General features: G+C 38.7%; 1 protein-coding gene across 2 annotated transcripts; it reads left to right on the top strand.

The window, feature by feature from the left end:
• The first annotated feature begins 569 nt into the window (after positions 1 to 569).
• On the top strand, positions 570 to 23,910 carry LOC141340581 (cystathionine beta-synthase-like protein). 2 transcript variants are annotated; one of them, XM_073845617.1, is made up of 15 exons: positions 570 to 666; positions 2,524 to 2,838; positions 3,368 to 3,474; positions 7,645 to 7,779; positions 8,114 to 8,193; positions 8,328 to 8,532; positions 9,693 to 9,784; positions 9,981 to 10,106; positions 10,725 to 10,809; positions 10,894 to 10,999; positions 11,460 to 11,537; positions 11,753 to 11,887; positions 15,838 to 15,946; positions 16,242 to 16,326; positions 22,787 to 23,910. In XM_073845617.1, exons 2-15 carry the CDS (start codon positions 2,531 to 2,533, stop codon positions 22,921 to 22,923), a joined length of 1,788 nt encoding a protein of 595 aa, XP_073701718.1. In that variant the 5' UTR covers positions 570 to 666; positions 2,524 to 2,530; the 3' UTR covers positions 22,924 to 23,910. The 2 variants fall into 2 exon arrangements, with proteins under 2 accessions (XP_073701718.1, XP_073701717.1); XM_073845616.1 differs by lacking the exon at positions 570 to 666 and adding an exon at positions 1,824 to 1,983.
• Positions 23,911 to 26,909: the final 2,999 nt, after the last annotated feature.

Below are 26,909 nucleotides of genomic sequence, written 5' to 3'. Positions count from 1 at the left end.
AAAATGTATCTAAAATACGTGTCTTTGACACATTGCATGTCTTGCGATAACGAGACCAATTGCACATAATTTGAGTTGATCTTGTAGAATAAAAGACCATAAACGTAGAAACAACTGACAACATTACAGTTAAAATGTGTATATTACTATTAACCTGTAATAAATTCCTTTTCATGAACAAGTTAACTAAACACGCCGCTTTCTATTTTGTTTCTCATCCAACTCTTTGTTCTTGTGAGCGTTGTTTTCAATTTCTTGCCTTAACTGAGGACTCCTTCGATTCCAGCTATTTATTAAAGGTTTTATGCTCACCATAAAATTAATACTGTGTTTCGATGCCAAATTTATTACAATCATAAACGATGTAGTGCCCAGAGGGATAACATCCACTCCCTTTGAGCTCATGGCACAGCAGAACAGCGTTTTCCGTGGACGAGGGCACGACTAAATCTCGGCATTCCATTGGTTAAGAGAAAAGAACGTACACCTCCGTCGTAGCCAATCAGCGCTCGAGCCCAACAAGGTATGCTGGCACCTGATTGGACGCCAGCGCGACTCTTTAACGCATGTGAGAAGCTGGCAAGCCGACTTCTTTTCACATAGGGATAGGTCATCTGTGTAATCGGACCTCACCAGCTCGCGAGTTCCTCTATATCTGATAGTCAGGTGAGTAATAACTGTCCGTTGGTATTTCAATCGCAAAACCCTCAAGAAAACCCTTTATTAATGATAACAAAGACACGGTAAGAGCATCAATCTGCTACACTATATACACTGATGTTTGTACATGAGGAACACATCTCAAACTGACAAACTCTCAGGCGAAATATAGTGTTTGATACATACCGTTACATTTTATTATATTTCATACATCTATCCTAAGTGATGGGAATGCGGCGTGAGTATGATGAAATCGACCCCTGCGTCACAGCATCACGATCAGCGCGAGCACAAGGCGATAGCCACGCGATTGCGTCATCTTACCTTACTTATGTTCTTTCGTTTATATGACGCTTTTCCGTGTTTTACAGTCCATACCTACATACACATGCTGTGGAGAATCATTTTGAGTCATTATTATCATTTATTAACCATTATCAGTTCTCTATTATTAAAGCTAGATGACCATTATTAAAGCCCATCAAACTGTTCTTGCTTTTTCTGATATGCCTGGTATTATAAACGTCGTATGTAAATGTGAATAAATTCTAAACTAAAAATGAATTAAATAAAAAATGTTTTTGATCTTAAGTCGCAGAGATTTCTGGAGCCAGCCTCTAACCAGCCCTTTTTCACAATATGTGTTTGTTTAGTCATACATTTTCCACAATGTGACAACTTGAGAAGAATTTTCCAGTGTTGTTGTGTACAGTATCGTGACTAAACAGATTTTGAAAGAGTGAATCCCTCTGTACAGAATTTGCATCATCTCAGTTGTCTGGAAAGACACTCCTTTTCTCTGAAGGTTTTGTGTGAAAAGCAGAAGTTTCTTATTCCACTTCGTCTCGTTTTGCTTAATGCTTTTTTCCTGCTGCAACTATGTTAGTAATAATGCTGTCTGTTGAGAGCACAAAAAGTGTTTTACCAATCTAGGAACTTTTTGTCTTCATATTTAACATGTAGTTAGTGGTAAAGTTTATAATCAAAACATCCCAGGTGCCAGAGAAATGAAGCTGAATGCTTGGAATTGTTTATTCCTCTTAAAAAAAAAAAAAAAAGCTTGATCCGAAAGTGCACTTTTGGCTGAGAGGCTTTGTTGGTGTTGTGTTTCAGTGTACTGTTCGTTGCATAACAGTCACTTCCTGGCATATTTGCAGGCGCGTGAGGTATAATTATGAACAAGCACAACTGTTCTGTTCTGAGAGAGACCTAAAACATCCCCAGCTTTTATTCAAACTTAAAGTAAAGTAAAGTGATCGTCAGTTTTCCACAGGAATAACATTTACCATTTCAGCTGGATTCTAGTGGATCTCCTCCTTTCAGGTTTCGATTAAGTTTGTTTGCTTATTTTATTTTCTTACAGCTCAAATTTTGCTTATTTATGCTTTCACCAGAATGAAGTTGAAGTTGCTTGTTTTATTTTCATGTTTGACAGTCTTTGAGATTGAAAGCTTTATAGGTCTAATCTAATAGATATTATCAAGATGTGAGTTTTTCTGCACACGTTCTCAGTGTTGTTTTCTTTCTGTTATACATTAAGATGTAGTGGTTGACAACTTTAACTTTATTTACGCAAAGAAATATGATTCTTTAGGCGTTTAAGACTTTTCGTGGTGTTTATATTGCATTTTGGATTCTCCAGGCATGTTGTGATCTGTCAGTGTTTCATAAGCACTTGGATGGCATTAGAAACCTATTTATTCACAATAGAGTGAAAATCGGAATAAACATCTTGAGCGATACAACCACATTTATAATGGAGGGGTTGTGTAATGTTTCATAGTAACATTTCTAACAGTTCACTGGGTGATTGGATATACAGAGAAAAGCCTGGTTAATGACACTTAATGTTTCCTTTCACAGGTAAGCCATGCCATCAGTTCCATCTAGTTCAGAGTCAGTTGGGACTGGTCCCATCTGCCCACATGCTGACAAATTCCTCACAAAAGCTGCAAATGGAGAGGCAAAACTGAAATCTGATGACGTTTTGAACGGAAAGGCTGGACAGAAGTTAATTGTGAATAGCACAGACCATGTGAATGAAACAAATGGTAACCACATTGAGAACGGATCAGAAGCCAACATGGAGAGGAAATGGATTCGACCAGATTTGCCCAGCAGATGCACCTGGAAGCTTGATGACCCAAATACAGAGTCGCCGCACAACCACTTTCAACGGTAAGGTAATGACACAATAAATGTGTTGCACACTTTCCTCAAAATTAATTTGTCGGTTAAGAGGGTGTTTCCAGAAAGGTGCGTCATGGATGTAGGGTTGCTTTTAACGTTGATTTAAAAGCATGACAGAAGCTATGCAAGTTCAATTCCTGTCTTTCACAACTTTTTGCTTAAATTGGTAGAGATTAATCAATTATCTCTAACTTTGTATTATTTAAATCTATTCTCCCGGTGTTAAAATGTCAGTTTTTTGTTTTGTTTAGTTTTTTTCATTCATAGTCTCATGACCGTGCAAGTAACTCCTGTTTAGCAACAGTGTTTTGTCAGAAAGAATTTCTCTTTTCAAAATGTAACCACGTATTACCACACCTAAACCATATGCAAAAAGCAATTCCACAATCTGCAGAGTCACAGTGATTCAGTTCAGTTAGTTCCGTTGTGGTTTGTTGATGGTTGACGTTACTTTAATGTGTGTTTGTGGTCCTGCATATGTGTGTGTAACCACTTATTGTGCTCCCTTCTCTCACAGAACAAAGACTCCCAATATCCTCCCCAACATTTTAAGCAAGATTGGAGAGACCCCGCTAGTCCGCATGAACAAGATTCCTAAAACTTTTGACCTCAAGTGTGAGCTTTGTGAGTATCTGTACCATGTGGGTGCGGAGGATGTGTCTTCACACCTGGTTTCATGCAGCACTGTTGATTGATTTATTTTTTTGTGTGTGCCGTGTCTTACGAGTACACACAAATCACATGATCATCTAAGGACAGCCTTTAAAGTGCATGTGTCGGCACGTGTGTCTGGGTTGGGAAGTGTAGGGGGTTGTGCTCTGGAATAAGGAATGCGGGTGTTAGGTTTCCTCCTTAGTTGTGTGAGGACGTGAAGGATTGAGCGTTCCCAGACTGACTGTACTGAGACGCACTTCATTGTATGTCTTTTTCCCTACTACAGACGAGGACAAAATGGTTGGTACCCTTGATTAAATCTGGGGGAAAAAAAAAACCCTGAAAATAAATTGGGGTCATTAATACTTTAGATCTTTTATTTAAAAAGTCACAATTTTAACCTTTCATTGAAGTATAAGAAATTTTAAAAATGGGAAGTAAATGCCATTATGGAATAGGGTAGCTCAAATAACAAACAAAAATTATTTTCTTTTATTTCGATGTGTTGAACCAACTGCAGATGCTAGACATGTTGCTCGTGACAACTTGCTTGCAACATATTAGATTATTACGGGGTTCTCAAGCTTTTTTACATCGGGACCCTCCCCACCCCCTCCTTCTCGAGTAAATTTTGCAAGGCCCCCCTATGCCTGACATTTCCTCTAAAGGGGTTTATTTTTAAACATGTATTATTAACCAAAACATTTGTTTTGCCTTTATTTTTTACTGCATGTTTTAAAAAACTCAAACAAATTCAAACAAACTTTAAATTAAAGCTATGCTTTTGATTTTAAAAGAAAACCCTCTGCTCAGTTCTAACTTTTTAACTTAATGTGTATATACACATATACAGATTTAAAGCTCCTGAATTCTTTAATTCAGACATTCTTCACAACTTCAGAGTACTTTTTCTTAAGTAAGTGAACCTGCCTAACATTCAACAGGGAGATGCCAAAATACCACTCACTAAACCTGTCCTTTTGAACTGGACTGACTGAATATCTACTGTTTGTACTTATTATAAAAGAAACATACAAATGAAAAATAAAGTAAATATATTCTAAATCTGTTTATGCTGGTGCTCATACGTGCATAAACACCACTGACCCACAACTATGCAAATATTTAGAAATTTCATGCAAAAATACTATGGATCAGAGCCCCGAAATCATGAATAGTTTGTGAATCAACAGCGGACTTATGCGTGCCTAGTGTACAACTCCGACATACAAGAATGTATACCTTAGGCACACGCGAGTTTATTACTAGTACTCTGGTCGCCTTTACCTTTACATTAGCTTGAGGGTCTGTTTCATGCAGCCAAGAAATGAAGTAGATGCCTGTCTTCCCGCGGGGGATTGGGACGAAATAACATATTTCTGCTGGAGCGGGCGGGTACGGGACTAAAAAATACGTTCCATGCAGGTCTCTAAGATGAAGTTTGCGTGCAGCGGTAGCATTGTCTTCGGTTTTTACAAAGTGTAGCCACACTTTTGAGCGCTTCCCGCGATCCATCTTGTAGACTGATGTTTACAATACCACGTAAGGTCCTGGCAGATTGCCCACACAGAAAGTCCTGGCAGATTGCCAGATGAAAAAATGTACCCAGGAATCGATTTTTTTTATTTTATAACAACTATCTGATTCCAGAATCGGAATCGATTTTCGATTCCCAACCCTATTAAGGAAGTAATGTTTTGACACTTTTAATGGTGCTCTTTTATTCAATGTTTATCACAACCTCTTTTTGCAAACACAACAGCTGATTTTTCTCCTGTAATGCCTGATAAGTTTGGAGAACACCTGACAAGAGATCAGAGACAGAGCTCCTTGTTGGTACTTCTTTTTTCTCTTCGGTACACCCCACTCATTTTTGATGGGGTTCAGATCAGGGGATTTGGGATGGTCATGGCAGAAACTTCATTTTGATAAAGAAATGTTATCAGTACGATGGTATAAATCTGTACATTTCTAGTCTATTACCACCCACTGCCACTTATACCAATGACGGAAATAAGTGCAGTTCGAATAGCTAAATATGTGGGAGAGCGTTGCTATTGAGTGACTATATTGTATTGCAATAGGTAGCACTTCAATGTTAATGTTGAATCAAGACTGCTTAGCACATCATTTATCATTAAAATGGTTTATAACAATGTTTCGTTATGGTTACACTTAAATTGGTTACAAAATAGATGAAGGATGGTAAAAATAGACCGTTAATTGTACCCAAAGTATATAAAATGCTACCTGAGAGAGAGAGAGAAAGAGAGGGGGAGGGGTAGAGGAGACAAAGAGAGCAGAGCCCCAAGAAAAGAGCCCCAGTAAAGAAAGCGAGAGCAAGGGGGAAAAAAGGCAGAGCAACAGTTACAATCTTCTTTTATCCTTTCCTTGACCATGTGACTAAAACCCAAATGTGAGACATTCAAACTGACCAATCAGCAAATTACAGCTTCACCCACTGTAAAGGTGTGACAATTGGCAAATCCCCGATATATACATATTTTGGCCCACAGGACTTGATCACTATCAGCTCCTCCGTGTCTTCAGGTATGCCAAATGGCCCTTTTGTTTCTAAAAATATGTTTGGGGCAGGAAAGCAGAAATCTTTCATAATTTTCAACCTTACAAAGGATTTTTTTTTTAACCCAATATTTCAACACATCTCCAACTATGATCCTTGGAGAGTCTTTGGCCACTCAAACTTTCCTCCTTGGGTTTGTGCAAAGGGTAGTATGTCCAAATTCACAGTATTCATAAAACCTGCTGACTTTGTAAATGGTTACAGAGAAAAACTGGGCATGTTAAACTAATTGACTGAGGATATCACACTTTTAGACTTTCTAAACCACAAACTCAACAGAAACATGTGCCACATTGCTACAAGATTTGTGACAACTGAAAGCAATATGTTTACTAAAATATGAAGTTTACTTATGTTTACCTAAGTCTGAAGCTGCACTTTGCTCATGCACTATACCATTTTCTGTAAAAAAAAAAAAAGTCAACTCTAAATACCCAAAATCTGCAGACTGGCTGACTTTCAGCAACTAGCATTGATTTCTCCAGACTGCATATTGGAACAAAAAAAAAAAAAACGATGCAAAAGTCATGTCTTGTATGAATACTACTTTTGTTTTAACTGTGATTTACAGTCTTAATGCATTTTGCTTCCACTTTTGCTAAACCAAACTAACCCTTGAACATACTTTCTGATCATATCTTGCTCCTGAGCAGATTAAGTTATAAGATATAACTACTTAAATACCATGAAGGTTTTTGGAAACAAAGACTGGGGTAAATTTACCTGTGAAGTTGCTTAACCTGCTTCTAGAATACCTCCCTAATCTCTTTAAAACGGCGTTCCATTATAAACAATTATAAACCCTAATTGTACTTCAACTGCTGTAAAGTACACTTCTCTCATTATCAGGTAAAATTAAAATGCCCCTCAGCAATTTCTGTAGAGAGGAGTGCATTGGGTGTTGCAGTAGGTTAAAAAAAAAAAATCATTCTGTCTGGGTGTACTCAGACCAAAACCAAAACTTCAACAAAACCAGGCTCACAAAATGGCTGCAGTCGTTCTTTCTTTTTTTTGTGTGTGAGAGGTGAGCGAGTTTAGCCGCATGGGTCAAAAGTGTAGCAGGACTTTAGTTAAGCCCCTCTTTCTTTTAACAAGCATTGTCTAAAAGTGTTATTGTGTGGAAGTCAGCCTTTTGAGTCAAAATGCTTTAATGAGCTTTGAAATGGGGATTCAGTACATCTAGCGATTTCATGTGAACAAGATTAGTCTTCGGCCAGTTCAGCCGACCAGCTTTGTCATTATAGATGTGGAATTAGCTGACTAATTTCATCTGAGTAGGGTGCACAATTCACGTATTTGCATGTGTAGCTGTGCCATTATAGAGTTGGGGGTCTAATTGTAAAGTAAAATGCTTCTATGGATTCCAAAACTGCTCTTGCCCCAGACATTTCTAGTGTAAAAGGAAGAACTGTACAGTAATATTTGTTTATAATCTAAGAAACAAGTTGCTGATTTGTAATTGACAACATGAGCAAATGGAAAAGGTGGTTTACTAAGGTGTTTGTCCATTCTCCTTTCTTTTTTTCCCCCCCCTTTTTGTCTTTCTGGCTGTCTAGTGGCTAAATGTGAGTTCTTCAATGCCGGTGGCAGTGTGAAGGACCGAATCAGTCTGCGTATGGTAGAGGATGCTGAAAAAGATGGCATCCTTAAACCTGGAGACACCATTATTGAGCCCACATCAGGAAACACAGGTGTGTTTGCATTCTCATTTTAGTATTTGTCTTGAAAGCAAGCAGTGAATATCATCATCATCATCATCATCATCATCATCTTTATTTATTTATTTATTTTAAATAACTGTTGTGTTAAGAAATGGCCTCTGCTCCAGTTAGTTTAATTCGTGCACTGGAATGCTGGAGAACCAGCTCTCATGTGCCAACTAGTCTTGCACCAATGTCAATCAATGACTGTGCGGATACAGTCAGCTAAATGCTATTTAACATCTCTAACAGTTACTAATAAATGAAGTGTATTGCTGATCTCAGAAAGTGGTACAGACTGTGTGACTGTCATGTGTGTTTTCAGGGATTGGTCTTGCCCTGGCAGCAGCAGTCAAAGGTTATCGCTGCATCATTGTCATGCCTGAGAAGATGAGCATGGAAAAGGTCAGATTATGTAGATAAATATGACGTGGGTGTAAACCCCACCTGATTTCTCAGCAGTTCTTGTGTCAATATTTGTGGTGCGTGTGAATGTGTGTTTTCATAGTCATGTGGTCTGTGTCCTCACATGCTCCCAGGTGGATGTGCTCCGCGCTCTCGGTGCTGAGATTGTTCGCACACCTACTTCAGCCCGGTTTGACTCTCCTGAGTCTCATGTTGGGGTGGCTTGGCGTTTGAAGAATGAGATTCCTAATGCTCACATTCTAGACCAGTACCGCAATCCCAGCAACCCCCTGGCCCACTATGACACCACTGCAGAGGAGATTCTGGAGCAGTGTGACGGTAAATTAGAAACTTGTGCACAACAGACTTTGTGGCTTTGTCAAAACTGAACATTCCTTTTTATGAAAACGCTCATCATTTGAATAGTGGTTCTTAACCAGGGGGCCACAATAAATCCTAAAATTATTCAGATTTAGTTGACAATCTTAAAGGAACCGTATGTAGGATTGTGGCCAAAACTGGTACTGCAATCACTTTCAAAATACTGTAGAACGGTGTATCCCCTCCCGCTCCCCCCTGACTCGAGGTTGCCAGCTAAGCTACAGGAGTAGGCTGCAACAAGGAGCTTCAAGTGACGAGTCCTACACAGTAATTTGTTTTTCTTCTGTTAATTATGTTTATGCTTCACAAGAGATGTTTTGCGAAGTAATTATGTATCGCAAAAATTTACAGTTGGCGATTAGCCAAATATTTCGCAAAGATGTACTGTAATACCACAGTTCAGTCGGAACATAGATTGTTTTCATACCCTGCTAGTGGTGCGATATAAAGCTTTTTATGAACGCATTTAGCACTGCCGACCGTGGAAAATCCACTGTGTACGGAAGCAAAGTTAGCCAAACATAGATGAATCTTACTTGTCCAGGAGAAAATCAGCAACGTTGGCGTCAATCTTCAAATTCTTCTCCGTTTTCAGCCGTCTCCATCTTTCAAAGGCATCTCCTATACCAATCCTTGTTTTATTTCGGACTTTGTCACAACGTATTTCGGATTCATAACGAGGTCTTTTAGGTTTGTAACGTTATACATGTTTTATCCGACACCATTCGTAGCTGTAACTAGAGCAGACAGAGCTGGCAACCCGTCTCACAAAACTCTACTGACTTCGTGATTGGTAGATAGCTGTAGGGTGGCGCCTCAGACCAAAACACAAAATGACAACAATAACATCAGTTGAGGGCTGCAACTCTCACTTTTAAATGACAATATCCTGGCCGGACCACTGTTGTCAGTGATATAAGTATTTGAAATGAACATGATTTCTTAATGTCTAGTGACATGTCAGGGCCATTTTATGATTAACTGACATAAATTTCTTACATACGGTTCCTTTAAATAAAACAGGCTGAACAGGCATTTGAATATCAACCGAAATGTTAAGAAAAACTGCTTATGAATAATGTTGGTTTTATTAATTTATTCGTTCCTATCCTCTGTAGGTAAAATAGACATGCTGGTGGCCGGAGCTGGCACTGGTGGCACCATTACTGGCATCGCTCGCAAACTGAAGGAGAAATGCCCTAATATCAAGGTGATGCTCAAATCATTATATAATTTTGATACACTGGTCAATAAACTCAAACTTGTTTTCTAGTCAAACTTGTTTTCAGAAGTCAGTATGCATTCTGAATTAAAAAAAAAAGAATGTTGTGGAGATGATGCATTTATTTTTAGTAACATTTTTACACGGCGTGTTACAAGTGTTTACTTCATTGTTCCTGTATCAGATAGTTGGAGTGGATCCTGAGGGCTCTATCCTTGCTGAGCCGGAGGAGCTGAATAAGACTGATAAGACTCAATATGAGGTTGAGGGCATCGGATATGACTTCATCCCCACTGTTCTGGACAGATCTGTAAGTTTACATTTTCACAATAGGCTTTGATGCAGCTGAAATGACTGTTTGATGTTGTCTACTAATTGCAATTGACTCTTCGAAATGACCCATCCTAAGCTTTTCCTCCTGAAAATACCATGTCCTTGCAATAGTTGCCATCTGGTCTATTATCATAGTTAAAATAGGCTACCTAGAGAGAATGCTTGTTGAAGTGCATAGATGTTCCCCCCCCCCCCCCCTTTTTTTTTTTTTTACTGAAACTAAAAAGAACCACAGTGAGAGAGAAAATGTTTTAGGTATGTTGTGATATTTTAGTATCATTGATGGACTATTACAGTTTCAGTATTTTTTTTTTTTTTAATAGTCATTTTTGTTACTTTAGCACTTGAATCTGTTGTTGGTGGATGGTTATAAATGTTTACTTTGTGTTCTGTTTATTTGTGTTGTGTTATCAGCTGTAATCGCTAAACTCAACTTGTAAATGTTTACTTTTTTTTTTTTTTGCTGTCTGCACACTATTTAATCATGATTCTGTGTAACCAGTTTCTCTTAAGATTTTATTTAAGGTGTCAGGCTTTATTCCAGCAAATACAACACAATATTCATTACATTTTAACCACATTTACTGTGCTTCAGGTGGTGGATAGTTGGTACAAGTCCAATGATGAAGAGTCCTTTGCCATGTCTCGTATGCTCATCAGAGAGGAGGGCCTTCTATGCGGTATGTGACTTGTAATACATTTCTCATTTCATATGTGTGAAATTAAGCATGTATCTGAACTCTGTTTTCCGTCACTGTTTGTAGGTGGTAGTTCAGGCACAGCCATGGCTGCAGCAGTGCATGTAGCCAAAGAGCTGAAGGAAGGCCAGCGCTGTGTGGTGATCCTCCCCGACTCAATCCGCAACTACATGTAGGTTTTTGCGTTTCCAGCATTCTAGTGTGCTTAGCTGTGGCGTTAATGCTTATTTTGTGTTGCCTGGTAGATTAAGCAACAACAATACTACTTGTGATGTTTTAGACTTTCAACTACACTGCCGGTATGTTCGGAATTGCATGATGAATGTACTAAAAACTAGAAAACAAATATAATGGTCAAAAGAAATTAACTGCAAAAGTATAAAAAAAAAATATATATATATATATATAAAAATGCACTACTTTTAGGTAATTACTCACATAATTAGGTATGTGCACTGTCCTTGGTATACATTTAACATAGTGAGGTCATGTGGCAGTGTAGCATGCTTTTAAAACTGTTTCAAAAATGTTTCCTTGCATACCATTTCAAATTATATTAAAATTAGCATGCAGTAGGCTTTGTTAGGATGTCCTTAGACTTGCCCTAAATGCTTTGTTTTCCTGACCCCCAGGTCTAAATTTCTTAGCGACAAGTGGATGTGTGAAAAGGGCTTCCTGAGCCAGGAGGATCTTGTTGTCAACAGGTCATGGTGAGCGTAAACACATACCCACATATGCATGTTTTCTTTGAAAGCACACTTGTTATTTACATCCCGATATCCTGTGCAAATATAGACACTCTCTTATGCAGTGAGTAGTCTGCATTACAGTTACAGTTCAGCTTCTAAATGTGGAGACATGTTCATTCTCTCAAATGACTCCTGTGTGTTCTTACCCTCCTCCCCCTTCACCCGTCTCTCTGTAGGTGGTGGAATCTGACTCTACAGGAGCTCAGGCTCTCCGCCCCTCTGACTGTGCTGCCTTTAGTGTCTATTAAGAAGACCATTCAGATCCTGAAAGAGAAGGGTTTTGACCAAGCCCCTGTGGTGGACGAGGCCGGGTAGGTCATTCATCCAGAAACCAGTTCATCTAGAACTTGACTTTTGTCAAGCCTCTTAAGATTTTGTCAAGGAGATTGCATATAAGTGCTAATCACTTAAATCAATGCAGTGTCACAGTTACAGTGTATTTAGTGCTAGATAAGAATATGTTCAGTTGAAACCAGGGCTCTGAACCGGTTTAAGGAACGAAAACGAAAAACGAAAACAAATGACATTAAACAGGAACAGGAACAAAAACGAAAACAAAATCAATTTTAATCGTTCTGAACAGAAACAGAAACAGAAATTCCAAATTAACCGGTTAATAACGGTATTTTATCGTTCTCTTTATTATATCAATTTGGCAGACCAAAAACATGAATTCAAATTGTGTGCGCAAATGCGACGGTGACGCATACACCGTGAAATGCCCGCGAAGCAGACGTCATAAGCAGAGCCCTTTCTGATGCGACGAGCTTAAGGTTACCAAACACCTGGCTGTTTCATGTGCAAAGGTATGTTTAGGTTTAAGTTATTGTAGCCTAATTAAAACTTGTAGTTAAAATTGTCTATTGTTTTTAGTTCTCTTTTGTTTGAGTGAAAATAGCCTATAATATGCTATGCATATTAGGTAAGGAATAATTAAGTCAACAGGTTTTTATCGCAGATTAAAGCCGTGTGGTCAGAATGTGAAGCGGATGGTCTTGAAGGGGCTTATTTCGCTATAGTATTATCAAACAAGAAAATTGTTTAAAAAAAAATTATTAGCTCATTTGTAACGCGTTTCCAGGCACGGCCGTAGCCAGCTATGAGGTCACCGAGGTCCGGCCCTTGGTCATTTTTGTATATTCAAAAATAAAATGCCAAGCTCTCTGAATGATTATTAAGCCGTTTAAACCTTTAATTCACGTTGATGCGAGAAGCTAGCGCAGTGAACGGGGCTTGAGAGCGCGTTGAGTGAGAGCGCGTGTGCAGCCTCCGTTTGTTGCCAGATCCACCTATTATACGTGTATTTTTCCAATTTAGTGTGACACTTTGGGACGTTTATAAAGTGGAAAGTTGAACGTTAGTGTTACTGATATATTAATCTTGTTTAAAAAACACAAGCTTTGAACTTATTTCGGATATCCTTTTCTCTCTTTTTGTAATTGCTTGTTTTTCGTAGCAATATCTGGCAACATTGTACTTTTCATAAAAAAAAATCTTCTGACGCTAGGCTATATGTAGTGCATTTGAGGGTGTTAATATAGCACAATTTTTTTAACACCTTACTTCGGACCGCGCTAATTTTCAAACCCTGGTTGTGAACTCGTTTACTTTCGGTTTTAAAGACGAGAAGTTCAAATGACACGAACACGGAATTTGGTTTAATCATTTGTAAACATAATGCCAAACATGTTATTAAAAGGCACACACTATCTATCTATCTATCTATCTATCTATCTATCTATCTATCTATCTATCTATCTATCTATCTATCGTGCTGTGCAATAAAATAACGTTATTAACCGGTATTTTTTCTAGAAAACCGTTCTCGGAACGTATTGTTTAATGAGGAACGCAAAAACAGAAACGTTATAATATCGATTCTGCTCGGAGTGAACCGAATGGATTTTTTTTCCGTTTTTAAGCCCTGGTTGAAACATTATGGATTACATTAATAAGCAGAGTTGGATAGATGTTTTCAAATTACATGAGACAAATTTCTAGTTAAATACGTAATCTATTAGATTACACATTTTAGGTAATATAATCAGGCTGCTTTTGAATCCAACTCATTTATCACATTGATTTAAATAGGATAATCTTGTACCATATTGGTAAAAAAAAATACAAAGAGTAGGAAAATATACTCCATTCGTTGTAATTGATAACATGAAGTGCATTGAACATTACAATTTCATCAGTGGTTTGTGAAGGAGCTGCAAGGGGTTTCGCAAGTTTAATGAAAAGCTAATAAACCATAATGTCAAATTTATATTTAAATTTGTTCATTAATTAATCTAAATAAAACACTTAATAAAAAAAATATATTTTATTTGTTTACTTGCATGTCTTGTGATCATTAATCAACATCACAGAACCATGAACATGCAAATTTTCTAATTAAGATATTTATTTTAATAAATATCTTGGGGGTTCAAGTTAATTATAAGCAGGCTTGTGCACAATTCAGAATTGAATTGAGAATGACTCTTAAATTCCAATTCAATTCTTGAATTTGAATTGATGTCAAAAACCGGATCTAGAATTACAATTCGAATTTGAATTGAAGGAAGCAGAATTGCAATTCAATACAAATTCAAAGAAATTCATATACATAAGTGAAGTGTTTAGCAATGAAGCTTTACAATATATGTCAGATATGATTCCGTTACATATTCTATAAATGATATTAGTTTGAACTACTTGTACAGATTACATTGTGTTATTTGATTACTTTGAAATGAAAATAACATTTTGAACAAAACTAATCAAACATTGAGGGAGTAATTTATTTCAAGATTTTGATCATTATCTCTATGTTGGAACAATTTATGCAGGGTTGAGGAGTGACTAGTTATGTGTAATGAAATTATGCTGTTAAATTACAAAATTAATGTAATTGTATGTGAGATTCAACACATTCTTTCTGTTGTATGACTGTGTGGAATGTCTTTGAATTGCCATGAATTTAATTCCACTTCCTGTCATTCCAACTCCAATTCAAATTCAACTTCCTGTGGGGCGGAGTCAATTCAATTCAAGTTCCAACTCATGAATTGAATGGCGGCCAATTCTGAATTGTGCACAAGCCTGATTATAAGGTGAAAGAGATTCAGATGAGACAAACGTTTGAGAATACCTGCATAACACTGCGTAAATAAGAAATGTGACCCTGGACCACAAAACCAGTCATAAAGGTAGATTTTTTTTTTTTTTTTTTTTTTAATTAAGATCTATACATCGTCTGAAAGCTGAATAAATGAACTTTCCATTGATGTATGGTTTGTTAGGATAGGACAATATTTGACAATCTGAGGGTGCAAAAAGAATCAAAATATTGAGAAAATTGCCTTTAAAGTGGTCTAAATGAAGTTCTTAGCAATGCATATTACTAATCAAAAAATAAGTTTTGATATTTACAGAATATCTTCATGGAACATGGTCTTTACTTAATATCCTAATGTTTTTTTGACATAAAAGAAAAATTACACTTAATTTAGACACATACAATGTATTTTTTTGGATATTGCTATAAATGTACTGTGCTATATAAGACTGGTTTTGAGGTCCAGGGTCACAAATAATGAATTTGTGCATTTTAATGTGTTTTGAAAGACAAAAGCCTTTTAAAGCCCTAGTAAAACATTGTTAATATAACCTACTGAGAGATAATTCCCTTAAAAATGTATGTGTTCATTAGTATTTGATGCAATGTTAAAACACTTCTTAAACCTGATGATTTTTGTAAATCCAGTGGTCAAATACTGTGTAGCCACCTGAATAATGACTGGTCTTTGCATGAATATCCACAAAACTGGAAAATTATATGCAGTAGGCTGTTCTAGAATGGAAGAGTTAAAAGATGAAAAAGAGGAATTGGGGTCAATCAATAAATTATACATTTATTGCTATTTTGTATAATCAATAAAACATTTTCAAATGCAATTTGTTCTAATTACGGGTAGTTAATTTTTGTCCTGAGTAATCTAAGTACTTAATTTTTGGAATCTGCAGGATTTTGCAAGTAAGCTCTCTTAAAAAGGATTTTAAAAAAAGATTGCAGTCATTTTGTTCCTTACACTTTAAGTACAAAGTGAACAAAATGCACAGTGCTGGGGCTTTCTAGGACCAAGATTGAGACTTGATAGATCTTTAGAAGAAAAAAAACCCCTGTAATGTCATTAACCTAAAAATACTAATTGATAAAACAGATGTAAGTAGAGTAAGGTGTGGCTCAGTCTGGTGTCTGGTTTTCTCCCTGTAGGCAGATTCTGGGCATGGTCACGTTGGGAAACATGCTCTCATCCGTTTTGGCTGGGAAGGCCAGGCCATCTGATCCCATAAGCACAGTTCTCTACAAACAGTTTAAACAGGTGGGCATGCAAACACACACAGACACACCCCTTTCTGTCATACTGTACACACAACAAAAAATATTCACAAGACATGTTCAAATATAACTGTAAATCCTTAAGCGTAGTGTTGTGGTCTATAACAAAGACTCTTGCTGTTTAGATTTCTGAGGCTTGGTTGAAGAAGCAAGTAATAGCTGAACAAAATGTTAATTGTACTTGTCAAAGAAATTATCAGTACACACAGTGCTACTTAATGAGCTGTACTGACAGGTAATGTGATCGCTCAATAGTCAACTTGTTTCTCTGCTTGTAGGTGCGCCTAACTGATAACCTGGGCAAGCTCTCGCGTATCCTTGAGACGGACCATTTCGCCCTTGTTGTGCATGAACAGATTCAATGTAAGTCAGGTTATCTGCTTCTCTCCATTTTCTTATTTTTAGTCATATACACTATGATTCAAAAGTCCAGGGTTAGTAAAAATAGTATTTTATTTAATTATATTACTACTTTTTATTTAGCAAGGGTGTATTAAATTGATCAAGTAACAGTAAAAGCAGTTAAAATGTTACATGTTAAAAGAGGTCTATTTTAAATAAATGCCGATTGATGCGTAAAATGATTGATTCGAAGTCAGACGGGTGGGGTTAAAAATGATTATACAATTTATTCAATATTCTTCAGATAAAATTCATATATTTCAGAAGGGCAATGTAGAACACAATCCAAACAATAGTCATAAATGAAAGATTAACACAATTAAGAGTCCATAAATCCATTAATCAGGAGTAAACATTAGTTTCAATGTTATATTAATAAGCCAATTCAAATCTGTTCAATAGTAGTATACTTCTTTAAGAAGATATACAAATGCAAAAATTATAAGAAATATTGCAATAATAATATTTACTGTCTTAAAAGTTGAGAATTCCATAAAAGCCAAATTGCAATTAATAAAGTCAAATTTAGTCAAATACTAATATCAAATCTGAGAAAAATAAGTCTAATAGAAAATTAGACTGTTTCAGGTGCACCCAGAAGAAAGTTGAGATCGGAGTAAAGGAGGTTGAGAAGTCTAAAGTCTCCGATCTGTCCAGAATAAAATTGCAAGACTTTTTATACCCTAAAACCAGACAACTCAGGAAGTCAAAGTTGAAGGTCAAAGTCAGCATCTCGTGAATAAACTCGTGATTAGTAATTATAAACTCGGTTGAGTGGACGTGCAGTTTCATTTCTCCTTTTTAGTTTAATTTATATCTTGAGACATTGAGACGTGTTAATGTTAATCTAATTGTCCATCTAGACTGTCTTCATTAAGTACCAAGAATAACCGCTTTGCGGAACTGTGCTTCGGACATCACACATACATAGATGATGAAAAATACAGATGAAACATATACTTCGAAGGATGAATAAAGCTTTCAGCACTATATTGAGTAGCTTAATCAATAAGACACAACCAAACTTCTAATATTTCAAGATGATTATTAATATGTGTTAATATTTCTATATTTTGATTAAGAACGCAATACTCATGTCTCAGCTCGTGATCTAAAGTGTTATTAATTTGCATATTTGTCCACCAACCCAAACTTTAAAAAGGCACATTTACTAAGAAGTACTTCTTGTTCCAAGAATCGGTCTGTGTCTGAGGTCATGATAGATATGATAAAATGTACGAAAATAACATGGGGCATACAGTCTCATGTCATGTCTCAAAAGGTCAGTCAGGGCAAAACTGTTAGAGCATTGAATACATATTCTAAAAAGATTAATAATGATATAAATATAATAATTCACAAGACATATTCATAATACAGTTAATAATGCATAATCCTACATATATGAATATGTAAATTCTTGTTAATTTCATAAAGTCGACACATCACCGATCTTTTGAACTTTATTCACTTGGCAGAAGCTGTCAAATTAGACACGTCAACACACCCTCAAACAAAATTTGACCCAGACTACAAAAAATACAGGTTACGTTTAGTAATGCATTGGATCGACACTTCAAGTATGAAAGGTTCCTAAAACGAAACCATTGTTTAAGGAATAAAATGTATTCTGAAATAAGCATCTACTTTGCATGACTCAATTAACAAGTACTGTGCATAATGTACATAATTTCCACACAAAATGCAGCACTATTCCAGAACAACAGTCTTATTCACAGAGCTTTATGCAATACAGCTCTGATTTCTGATATAAGACACGTGTTTTCCTGAACCCCGGATCACTGCTCCCTTTCTTTGTTCTTTGTGGCAAAGAAATCACCTACTTTGTGAACCTTTTCAGAACTCTACATCTGATGATGAGATGAAATTTATTTGTCACATACACTGTTACATGCGGTGAAATTGGACCCCTTTGACCATACACAGACATCACAATTTCGGGGGGAGACAGGTCAGTCGAGAGGTACCATAGGAAAAAAAAGAAAACAAGAAAAGAAAAGGAGGAGGCGTGAAAAAAAGCCCCTCCCATACTGTCCTTCAAGTAGGGCAGTGTGAGATCAGGGGGAAAAAAAAGCCCCAGCACAAGCACATAAACAACACATAGACATAACATTGCAACAGGGGAGGGGGGACAGGGGGTGTGTAAATAGTCCAATGTAGGCAAGAATCTGTGTGTGTGTGTGTGTGTGTGTGTGTAAGCCTGTGAAGTCTGGAACCCAGTCTTCAGCAGGTGTCCTTGGGACGGGAGTAAGGGAATCAGAGCGTCTCGTTATCTTGTTCTCCGGGGGAGGTTGTTTGTCTCCAGCAACGGCCTTGGCCAAGGCCGCCTGGAAGAAGCTGGGGGAAGCAGAAAGAAAGGATCTGTTTTCCAAATTTTGGTCAATATCTGCCAATTTCGCAGGTATCTAATGTCCATCACTGGTCACCGGATTTGTCCAGAATTTTTTGCACAGCTGCAAGTTTCTCCCTGATGTTTCCCAATTCACAGTCTATAACCACAGTCTGAGTACTAACAGCTCTGCCCACCGTTTCAATCAAGCCAGCCAGCTTAGGGGGATTTTGAGCCACGCTGATCGCTTTCATCAATCGTCGATACAACAGGGCCCCACCTAAGCCCATCAGCAGAAACCCTGTTATCAAAGTTCCGAATAAATAGATATCTTCAATATCCTCCAGGGACAGAGCAGCCAGGCACATGACACGCCACTTCTCCCACCCGTCCATCACGTATCCAGCTGCAAACGTTCCTGCAGGACAGTTGGGTTCCCCCGAACCCAGACTTCTCGTCGATTGTGTCAATTGCATTTAGAGACCAGTTGATCAAATCCATAATTCCTTTTGTTTCGAGAGCAGGGCAGCGAGAGTCTCAGAGACAGAACTACGAGACAAGAGAAGCCAGCGAGGAGAGACAGGGGAGGGAGAGGGAAAAGATGCGACCGCCTTCGCCGAGAGCCAAAAGAAGCTGCTGTGGCAAACTCAGCCAAGTGCCAGAATGGCACCACTGTGAACTCTGCTATTTCAAATCTATTAACAAACATTACACAAGCAGAGCAGCTTTCATAAAGTATTTTTAGATGCCATAAATTATTTAGACTTCAACAGTGATAAATCTAGTTTTATCTTGGTATTTTCTCTTTTGGCTTTTTTTTATTTAATGTGCATGTACTTTTCAGTTTCAATATAGCTTATTTTAGTTAAACTTAAAATGGAAATAAAAACAGGGTTTGTGCAAGTCTTAAAAAGGTCTTAATTCACCCTTCCACAATTAAAGGCCTTTAAAAGGTCTTAAATCAGAGCAGAAAGTAAATTCATAAAGTCATGCCATTAAATGTTGCATGCTTTGAATGAATATCTTCCTCAATATTGTAGTTTTTCAATACAATTATCTAAAGACACATTTAATTGGATGTGAGAAAAACAAAGAAAAACAAGAACAGATATAGCTGCAAGCAGTGATTACCGGGTTCAAGTGATTTCAAGACATCTAAGCACATGAAAAAATACACTATTTAGCAAGTTTATGACGACCAAAATCAATCATGATTATTTTGGTCAATATTGTAATCACGTTTATTTAACACTATTATGACTGGGTCCAAAACTTTATATTAGTGATTAATTTAAAGATAGGAATACAACAGAAAAAAAGATGTGTGTGTGTGTGTATATATATATATATATATATATATATATATATATATATGCATGCTGAATACTTTTATGCAAGTCTAAAGTAGTCTAACAATACTACAGGAATTTAATGTAATTATTTGAATGTAAAATAAAACAGCATCTTTACTGTAAACATGCTTTGTTTCTTATTAAAACTACACAAGTCCTTCATTCAAGAGCAGTGAGTGATTTTTCTCTTTGTATTCTTACATTTTGTTAATATTAAGCACAGAGACGGCAGAAGAAATTTTTGTTGCCGCTTTAAGCGCCACGCGGATCAAATAAACTGTTACACACGTATTTTCATTCTGGCAAGGGTTTACATGAATCACCAAGCGCCTAATTTTTAAAATGTTTTTGCATGTATTTGCCCGTTTAGGCTCGCACCTTGAGCTAAAAGATAACTTTACGTGTCTGTGTTCTACTCCGTCTCTGAGCGCATACACAGAACAGCGCAAGTTCTTACGCGCTATTAAAGACACAACATCAAAGAAACATTAATAAATCAAGCACGTCCCGTTTTATGAAAGTCACCTCACATGATTTTGCTGATTTGCATGAAATTAGGCTTTGTGGAGGAGCAAAAGTGCACCACTGGTAAGGGGGCGGAATGGGGCGCAATAATAGTTTCATCTCGATTACTGCATTTTCATGATCGTTTGAAGCCCTGCCGCCTTGAATTTTCTTTCAATTTTCTTACAAACCTTTGGAGCTGAACAGGCCCACCAAGTTTCGTTCTGATCTGCCTCCGTTAAGCTTGTCTAATGAGTGCTCAAACTTCATTGGCCAATGGTGGCCATGTTTTTTTTTTTTTTTTTTTGAGATACACTAATGTCCCCAAGGGGACCAAGACCGTGCACATCGATTTTTTTTTTTTTTTTTCTCCATGTTGGTAGAACAAATGGTTGTATAGGTACAGTGCCTTGCAAAAGTATTCATACCCCTTCATTTTATTCACATTTTGCTTTGTTGCAGCATTGTCAAACTGCTTTAAATTCCTTTTTTTTTTTTTTTTTTTTTTTCCCACATCAATCTACATCTCATACACCATAATGACAAAGCAAAAAACAGGTTTGTAACAACTTGCAAATTTATTAAAAATGAAAAACTGAAAAGATCCCGTTGCATAAGTATTCATACCCTTTTACCCTCGAAATTAAGCTCAGGAGCATTCATATTGCTTCTAGATGTTACTACACTTCGAGTGGAGTTAAACTGTGGCAAACTCATTTGAATGAGTATGATTTAGAAAGGCACACACCTCTCAGAAAAGGTCTAACAGCTGAAAATGCATATCAGAGCAAAAACCAAGGTGAAAAGGTGAGGCAAAGAATGGCAGATAATTGCCAAATGCAGATGTGCAAAGCTTGTCACAGCATACCCCAAAAGACTTGAGGCTGTAAAGGTGCTTCAACTATGTACTGAGTTATGGGTATGAATACTTATGCAATGTACTTATTTCAGTGTTTTATTTTTAATAAATTTGTAAAATTTGCAAATGTGGTTTGTGCTTTGTCATTATTATAGTGTATGGAATGTAAATTGATGTAGGGAAAGCTAATTTAAAGCAGTTTAACATAATACTGCAACAAAACAAAATGTGAATAAAATGAAGGGGTATGAATACTTTTGCAAGGCACTGTATACCCTTTTTTCTCTCATAACACCACTAAGTGGCCAAGCTCCATGATTTTTGTCCTGATGTGACCTCAGATAGAGCTCTTACATAAGTGTTCTGAGTTTGGTGAAGATATCTCATTCTGTTCAAGAGTTATAGGCATTTTACTAAAAGTGGCCCCGCCCCTTTAGATCGTTTTGGTGCCCCTTTGTGAGTGGGAGTGGAAACTTTTTTGATAATTGATATTCACTCTCAAGAGAATCTTTCTGCAGTGGTTTGGTTTAGATCAAGCGATAATTAGGACTAGTTTGCAAAAGTAGGTTTTCAAAAAAATCCGAAATACCCAGAAATTTCAGCTCTCAATCAAATCTGAGGCATGTACGGCTTGAGCAAAGTATTCCAACAACATAAGACACTTGAGTCTGGTGTGGCCTGCCCAGTCAGTTTTACGTGGAGATTGCTGATACTTGGCCATTCTAACAATTACAATAGAGTTTCAGCGCTATGCACTTGAACCCCTAAATGTGTCAGTGGGGCTTGAAAATAACTTTTCTGTTTGAATTTCTCTGATCCTATTTGCAGATGTTTGTTCTTGTTGTAATCATAAACTTGCTTTGTTTTTTTTTTTCCTTTTGGTTTATTTATTGTGTGTGTGTGTGTGTGTGTGTGTGTGTGTGTGTGTGTGTGTGTGTGTGTGTGTGTGTGTGTGTGTGTGTGTGTGTGTGTGTGTGTGTGTGTGTGTGTGTGTGTGTGTGTGTGTGTGTGTGTGTGTGTGTGTGTGTGTGTGTGTGTGTGTGTGTGTGTGTGTGTGTGTGTGTGTGTGTGTGTGTGTGTGTGTGTGTGTGAGAGAGTGTGTGAGAGAGTGTGTGAGAGAGTGTGTGTGAGAGTGTGTGTGAGAGTGTGTGTGAGAGTGTGTGTGAGAGTGTGTGTGAGAGTGTGTGTGAGAGTGTGTGTGAGAGTGTGTGTGAGAGTGTGTGTGAGAGTGTGTGAGTTAGTTAGTTAGTTAATGATAACCCTGGACCCTATTCAGATGAAGTACAATAAATGCAGGCTGTGCTATCATTGCAGTGGATGATGTCCGCAGTCTGAATTGCAGTCCCTGTGTTACAGACATGAACAATGGATCCCCCAAGATGAGGCAGATGGTGTTTGGGGTAGTGACGGCCATTGACCTGCTGAACTACGTGGCCACACGTGAGAGGAGGGAACGCTCGATGTCTGAGTGCTCGCTGTCAGAAGAGCAGTGAACAACCAAGAGTGTGAGAACACAATGCTGGAGTGTCGTTATCTTCTCACATACAGTTTCAGTTTTTCCTCTGCAAGTGGTGTTCTCCATTTTAAAGAAAAACTATGCTTTTATAAGTTAGAGCTAGTCGGTATAGTTTTACATGTTATCTGACAGATTTGTACTCTGTTTACTACATCATGTTCTGCTCTCTTAGTTTTACATTAAAGCAGCTTTGGTAGGGAGTCAACATAATGAATAATACAGGTCAATCAACCACCATTTGCAAATTTATCTACTTTGCAGATTTGATTTTATTAAGGTGTATATATTTCAATGAATGTATTTTATTCTTTCTAAAACTCTGCATGCGGTTTAGTAGTTTTGGGTTTGGTTTAGTTTAAGAGCTAGATTCAAGTGCTGTTTAGTCTTATCTACAGCTACATCGCCACCTAGTGACTGCAATAGTTTACAACAAGCATGGGGACTTTGGCTTTCATCAATCATGTTCTGCTTTTTAGCACAATGATCTCTGCATTGTTTGATGAATTTCGCAGGCATGATTGATAGTAATTGACAAAGCAAATAATAAGTGTGTTTGGTAAACCAAACTGCACCCAGATGGGGTGACTTGGTATTTTCTTGTATTGAAACAAGACCTGATATGAGTGTAAATAAATATTGGTGGTTTGAACTTGCTGTGAACACACCACTCTGTGTTTAAGCAAGTTTGATTGTTCTTTTCATTTTTCTATGTTCTTTTTGTCTGACCTCTTGAAAGTCAAAGGTGTAGCTTACAGAGACTAAAAAGGACTGTATATAGGAGTTAATGTGAAGTAAATGAATGTGAGTGAGGGTGCATTAGTTTGCTCCCACGATTATGGTTTCTGTGCGTGAAGCTGGGGTCTCTGGCTAAGAATGTCTTTACTGTATGACACTTGATTTGCTTTTTCTTGAATCTTATTGCTGTAATAAATACTAGTTACAAATAAAGGCTTTATTTCCTGAAGGAGCAGTGGTTGTATGAATAATATTGTCAGTCTTTTAGACCAATGGCTAGATTGTAGCTTTTTTTTTTTTCTCAGGTTGATGAGAAACAGTGTAATGGTAACAATAATAGTAAAAATGTTTAAAAAGCTTTATGCATATGTAGTTTACATATTAACATTTATTTTTAAAACCTATTTTATTAAATTGTTTTTTACTAATTTTAAACAAGTTAGTCTTACATTTACAGAGAATAAAGTGAAAGACGCAGAGTGTCAAAAATTAGTTTAATCTTTACTGACTTAATTAAGTATTTAAATTACCTTAAAATAAGGAATTTAACAATGTGCAGCTGCACAATGACAATCTGCTTCAGTTAAGTTACTAAATGTGCACGAGAGTTCTCTTACGAGAGGTCTCTCGTACTGCGTAAGAAGTATCTTACGCTAGGGGAAAATCCTTTTCTGCGAGATATTGAAGCCAAAAATTATCCTTAATTTTGAAATAATGTAAAGCGCGTTGCAGCAGCATACAGGCATAGGCGAAACAGCTTGCGCGCCTATTGGCTGCTCTGCGGCAACTGCAGCAGCCTATTAAAGCGAGGCCTGACGCGACGCCAGATCCAATGGGGGCATTTCGCGCCCTTTGCGTCGCTTCGCGCCCTTTTCGTAGCTTCCCGCCTAAAAGGGCGTGGTCTAGACCTATAAATATCGCTCATAGGCAGCTATTATCTGATTTTTCATCCTTCAAGCGAAGCACACGCATCGCTGGAGCCGGATAAGAAGCCGCCGTTTGACTGCAAGCATCTCAGCGGGACGAGCCACTGAAGCTGCTGGCCACGCCGCCTTCCGTGCCTTCCTGCTGCGCTTTCCGGCGCCTATATCCTTTATAATCTACAGTGTGTGTCGCCGCTGCGATACACACTGTTTCTCTAAAAAGAGCAAAGCGTCTTTTTAAAGATGCCTTCATACGGCTCGTGCAGATGCCAATGGTGACTCTGAGGACTTGCCTTGCCTTCTTCACTGAGACTGCTCCCCCGCCCGCCGCGGTGTAGCGCCGTAAAAAGCGCCGTGCCCAGCGGGCCCCGGACACTTCCCCCAGCCGACAAAGCTCGCCGGTTCGCCCGCCTGCTTCATCGACCTCGTCAGCCTCTGTTCCCGACGTAAAGCGGCCGCTGTATGCCACCGCTTCCATCGACGCCGCTGACGAGGGGGGCCATGAAGGAGGAAGAGGATTTCCGTTTCCCGCCAAAGCGGGAACGCGCATGCTGCTCAGAAGAGGCGATAGCAGCCCACTTATGTCTGCCCTCCGCTGGACGGCGTGCTAAGTCGGCCCTCCCCTCTAAAGCTTGCCGTCAGACGTCAAACCTGCTTCGCCGCGCTTTCGCCGCCGCCTAGCCGCGTCAGCGCTGCGTAACATGGTCTCTCACCGTTGCTGAGAGGCACCCGTGGTTAACGCTTTCTGACGTTTTTCTCGTCTGGCCGCCGCCCCGCCAGACACGGCCCGCGGCCCAGGATTGAGTTGAAACCTGAGCCTCCGAAATCGTCCTAGCACAACTGGGAAAACGACGGTGTACGAGTCCCGCGGTTGCCGGACCCCCATCAAAGTTATTCGCTCGTCCAGTTCCAGGAAATGTGACTGTTCCAGTGTTTTCTGCAGCCAACAAACCGGCTCCGTCGCCCGTTTGCCTGCACACAAAAGTCGTTCCCACGGCTACACAGATAAACCCCCAATAAAGTGTATTGTCTGGTGTCCCGGCCACGGCCGATGGTGTTTCATGTGTCGTAAGAATGCCCACTAACCAGTGCTCATCTCTACACACAAGCACAGCGCACATAGAATCGACACAGATCGATTGCGCTTCACAACCGGCCACGGCCGATGGTGTTTCACGTGTAAGAATGCCCACTAACCATTGCTCATCTCTACACACAAGCACAGCGCACATAAAATCGACACAGATCGATTGCGCTTCACAACCGGCCACGGCCGATGGTGTTTCACGTGTAAGAATGCCCACTAACCAGTGCTCATCTCTACACACAAGCACAGCGCATATAAAATCGACACAGATCGATTGCGCTTCACAACCGGCCACGGCCGATGGTGTTTCACGTGTAAGAATGCCCACTAACCAGTGCTAATCTCTACACACAAGCACAGCGCACATAAAATCGACTCAGATCGATTGCGCTTCACACGTGGTAAATATGCCCGCTTCACAGTGGCCACAGACACCACATTATGCACGTCAAACGGTTTCTGTGAAAACGAAACCAAAAGTGCATTCGCTCTACGCAGGCGAACGTTGTTTGGAGTGTGTTAAATGTGCCCGCTGCCACACAGCCACATCCACACACAGACATAATAGTTCCCGCTATCAGCGTGCCCCATGCCTCAAATATCACGAGCACGTTTTGCATGAAATCAGCGTGCATTCGCTCCATGCAAGCGAACGATGTTTGGAGTGTGTTAAATGTGACTGTTCCAGTGTTTGCTGCAGCCAACAAGCCGGTTCTGTCGCCCGCTTGCCTGCACACAAAGGTTGTTTTCACGGCTACCCAGATAAACCCCCAATAGAGTGTATTTTCTGGAGTCCTGGCCACGGCCGATGGTGTTTCACGTGTAGTCAAAATGCCCACTCCTCCAGTGCTCATTTCTACACACAAGCACAACCTGTCATACAGACCCTGCGAACATAAAATCGGCTCAGATCGATTGCGCTTCACATGTGGTAAACGTGTCCACTTAACAGTGCCCACAGACATCACATTATGCACGTCAAAAGGTTTCTGTAAAACGAAACTAACGTGTATGCAGGCGAACGGTGTTTGCAGTGTGTTAAATGTGCCTGTTGCCACACAACCACATCCACACACAGACATAATAGTTCCCGCTATCAGCGTGCCCCACGCCCCGAATGTCACGAGCACGTCTCTGGTGCCACAGCATACCGAAACCACTCCGTTAATGAAAGAACGGAGCGCGCTCCGTATTCAGCCTCTAGCTATTCATGCAAAC

The sequence above is a fragment of the Garra rufa genome, chromosome 8 (assembly GCF_049309525.1).
Source record: "Garra rufa chromosome 8, GarRuf1.0, whole genome shotgun sequence".
Classification (NCBI taxonomy): Eukaryota; Metazoa; Chordata; class Actinopteri; order Cypriniformes; family Cyprinidae; genus Garra; species Garra rufa.
Note: the sequence above shows the minus strand (reverse complement) of the source record. Positions and strands in the feature narration are given on the sequence as shown.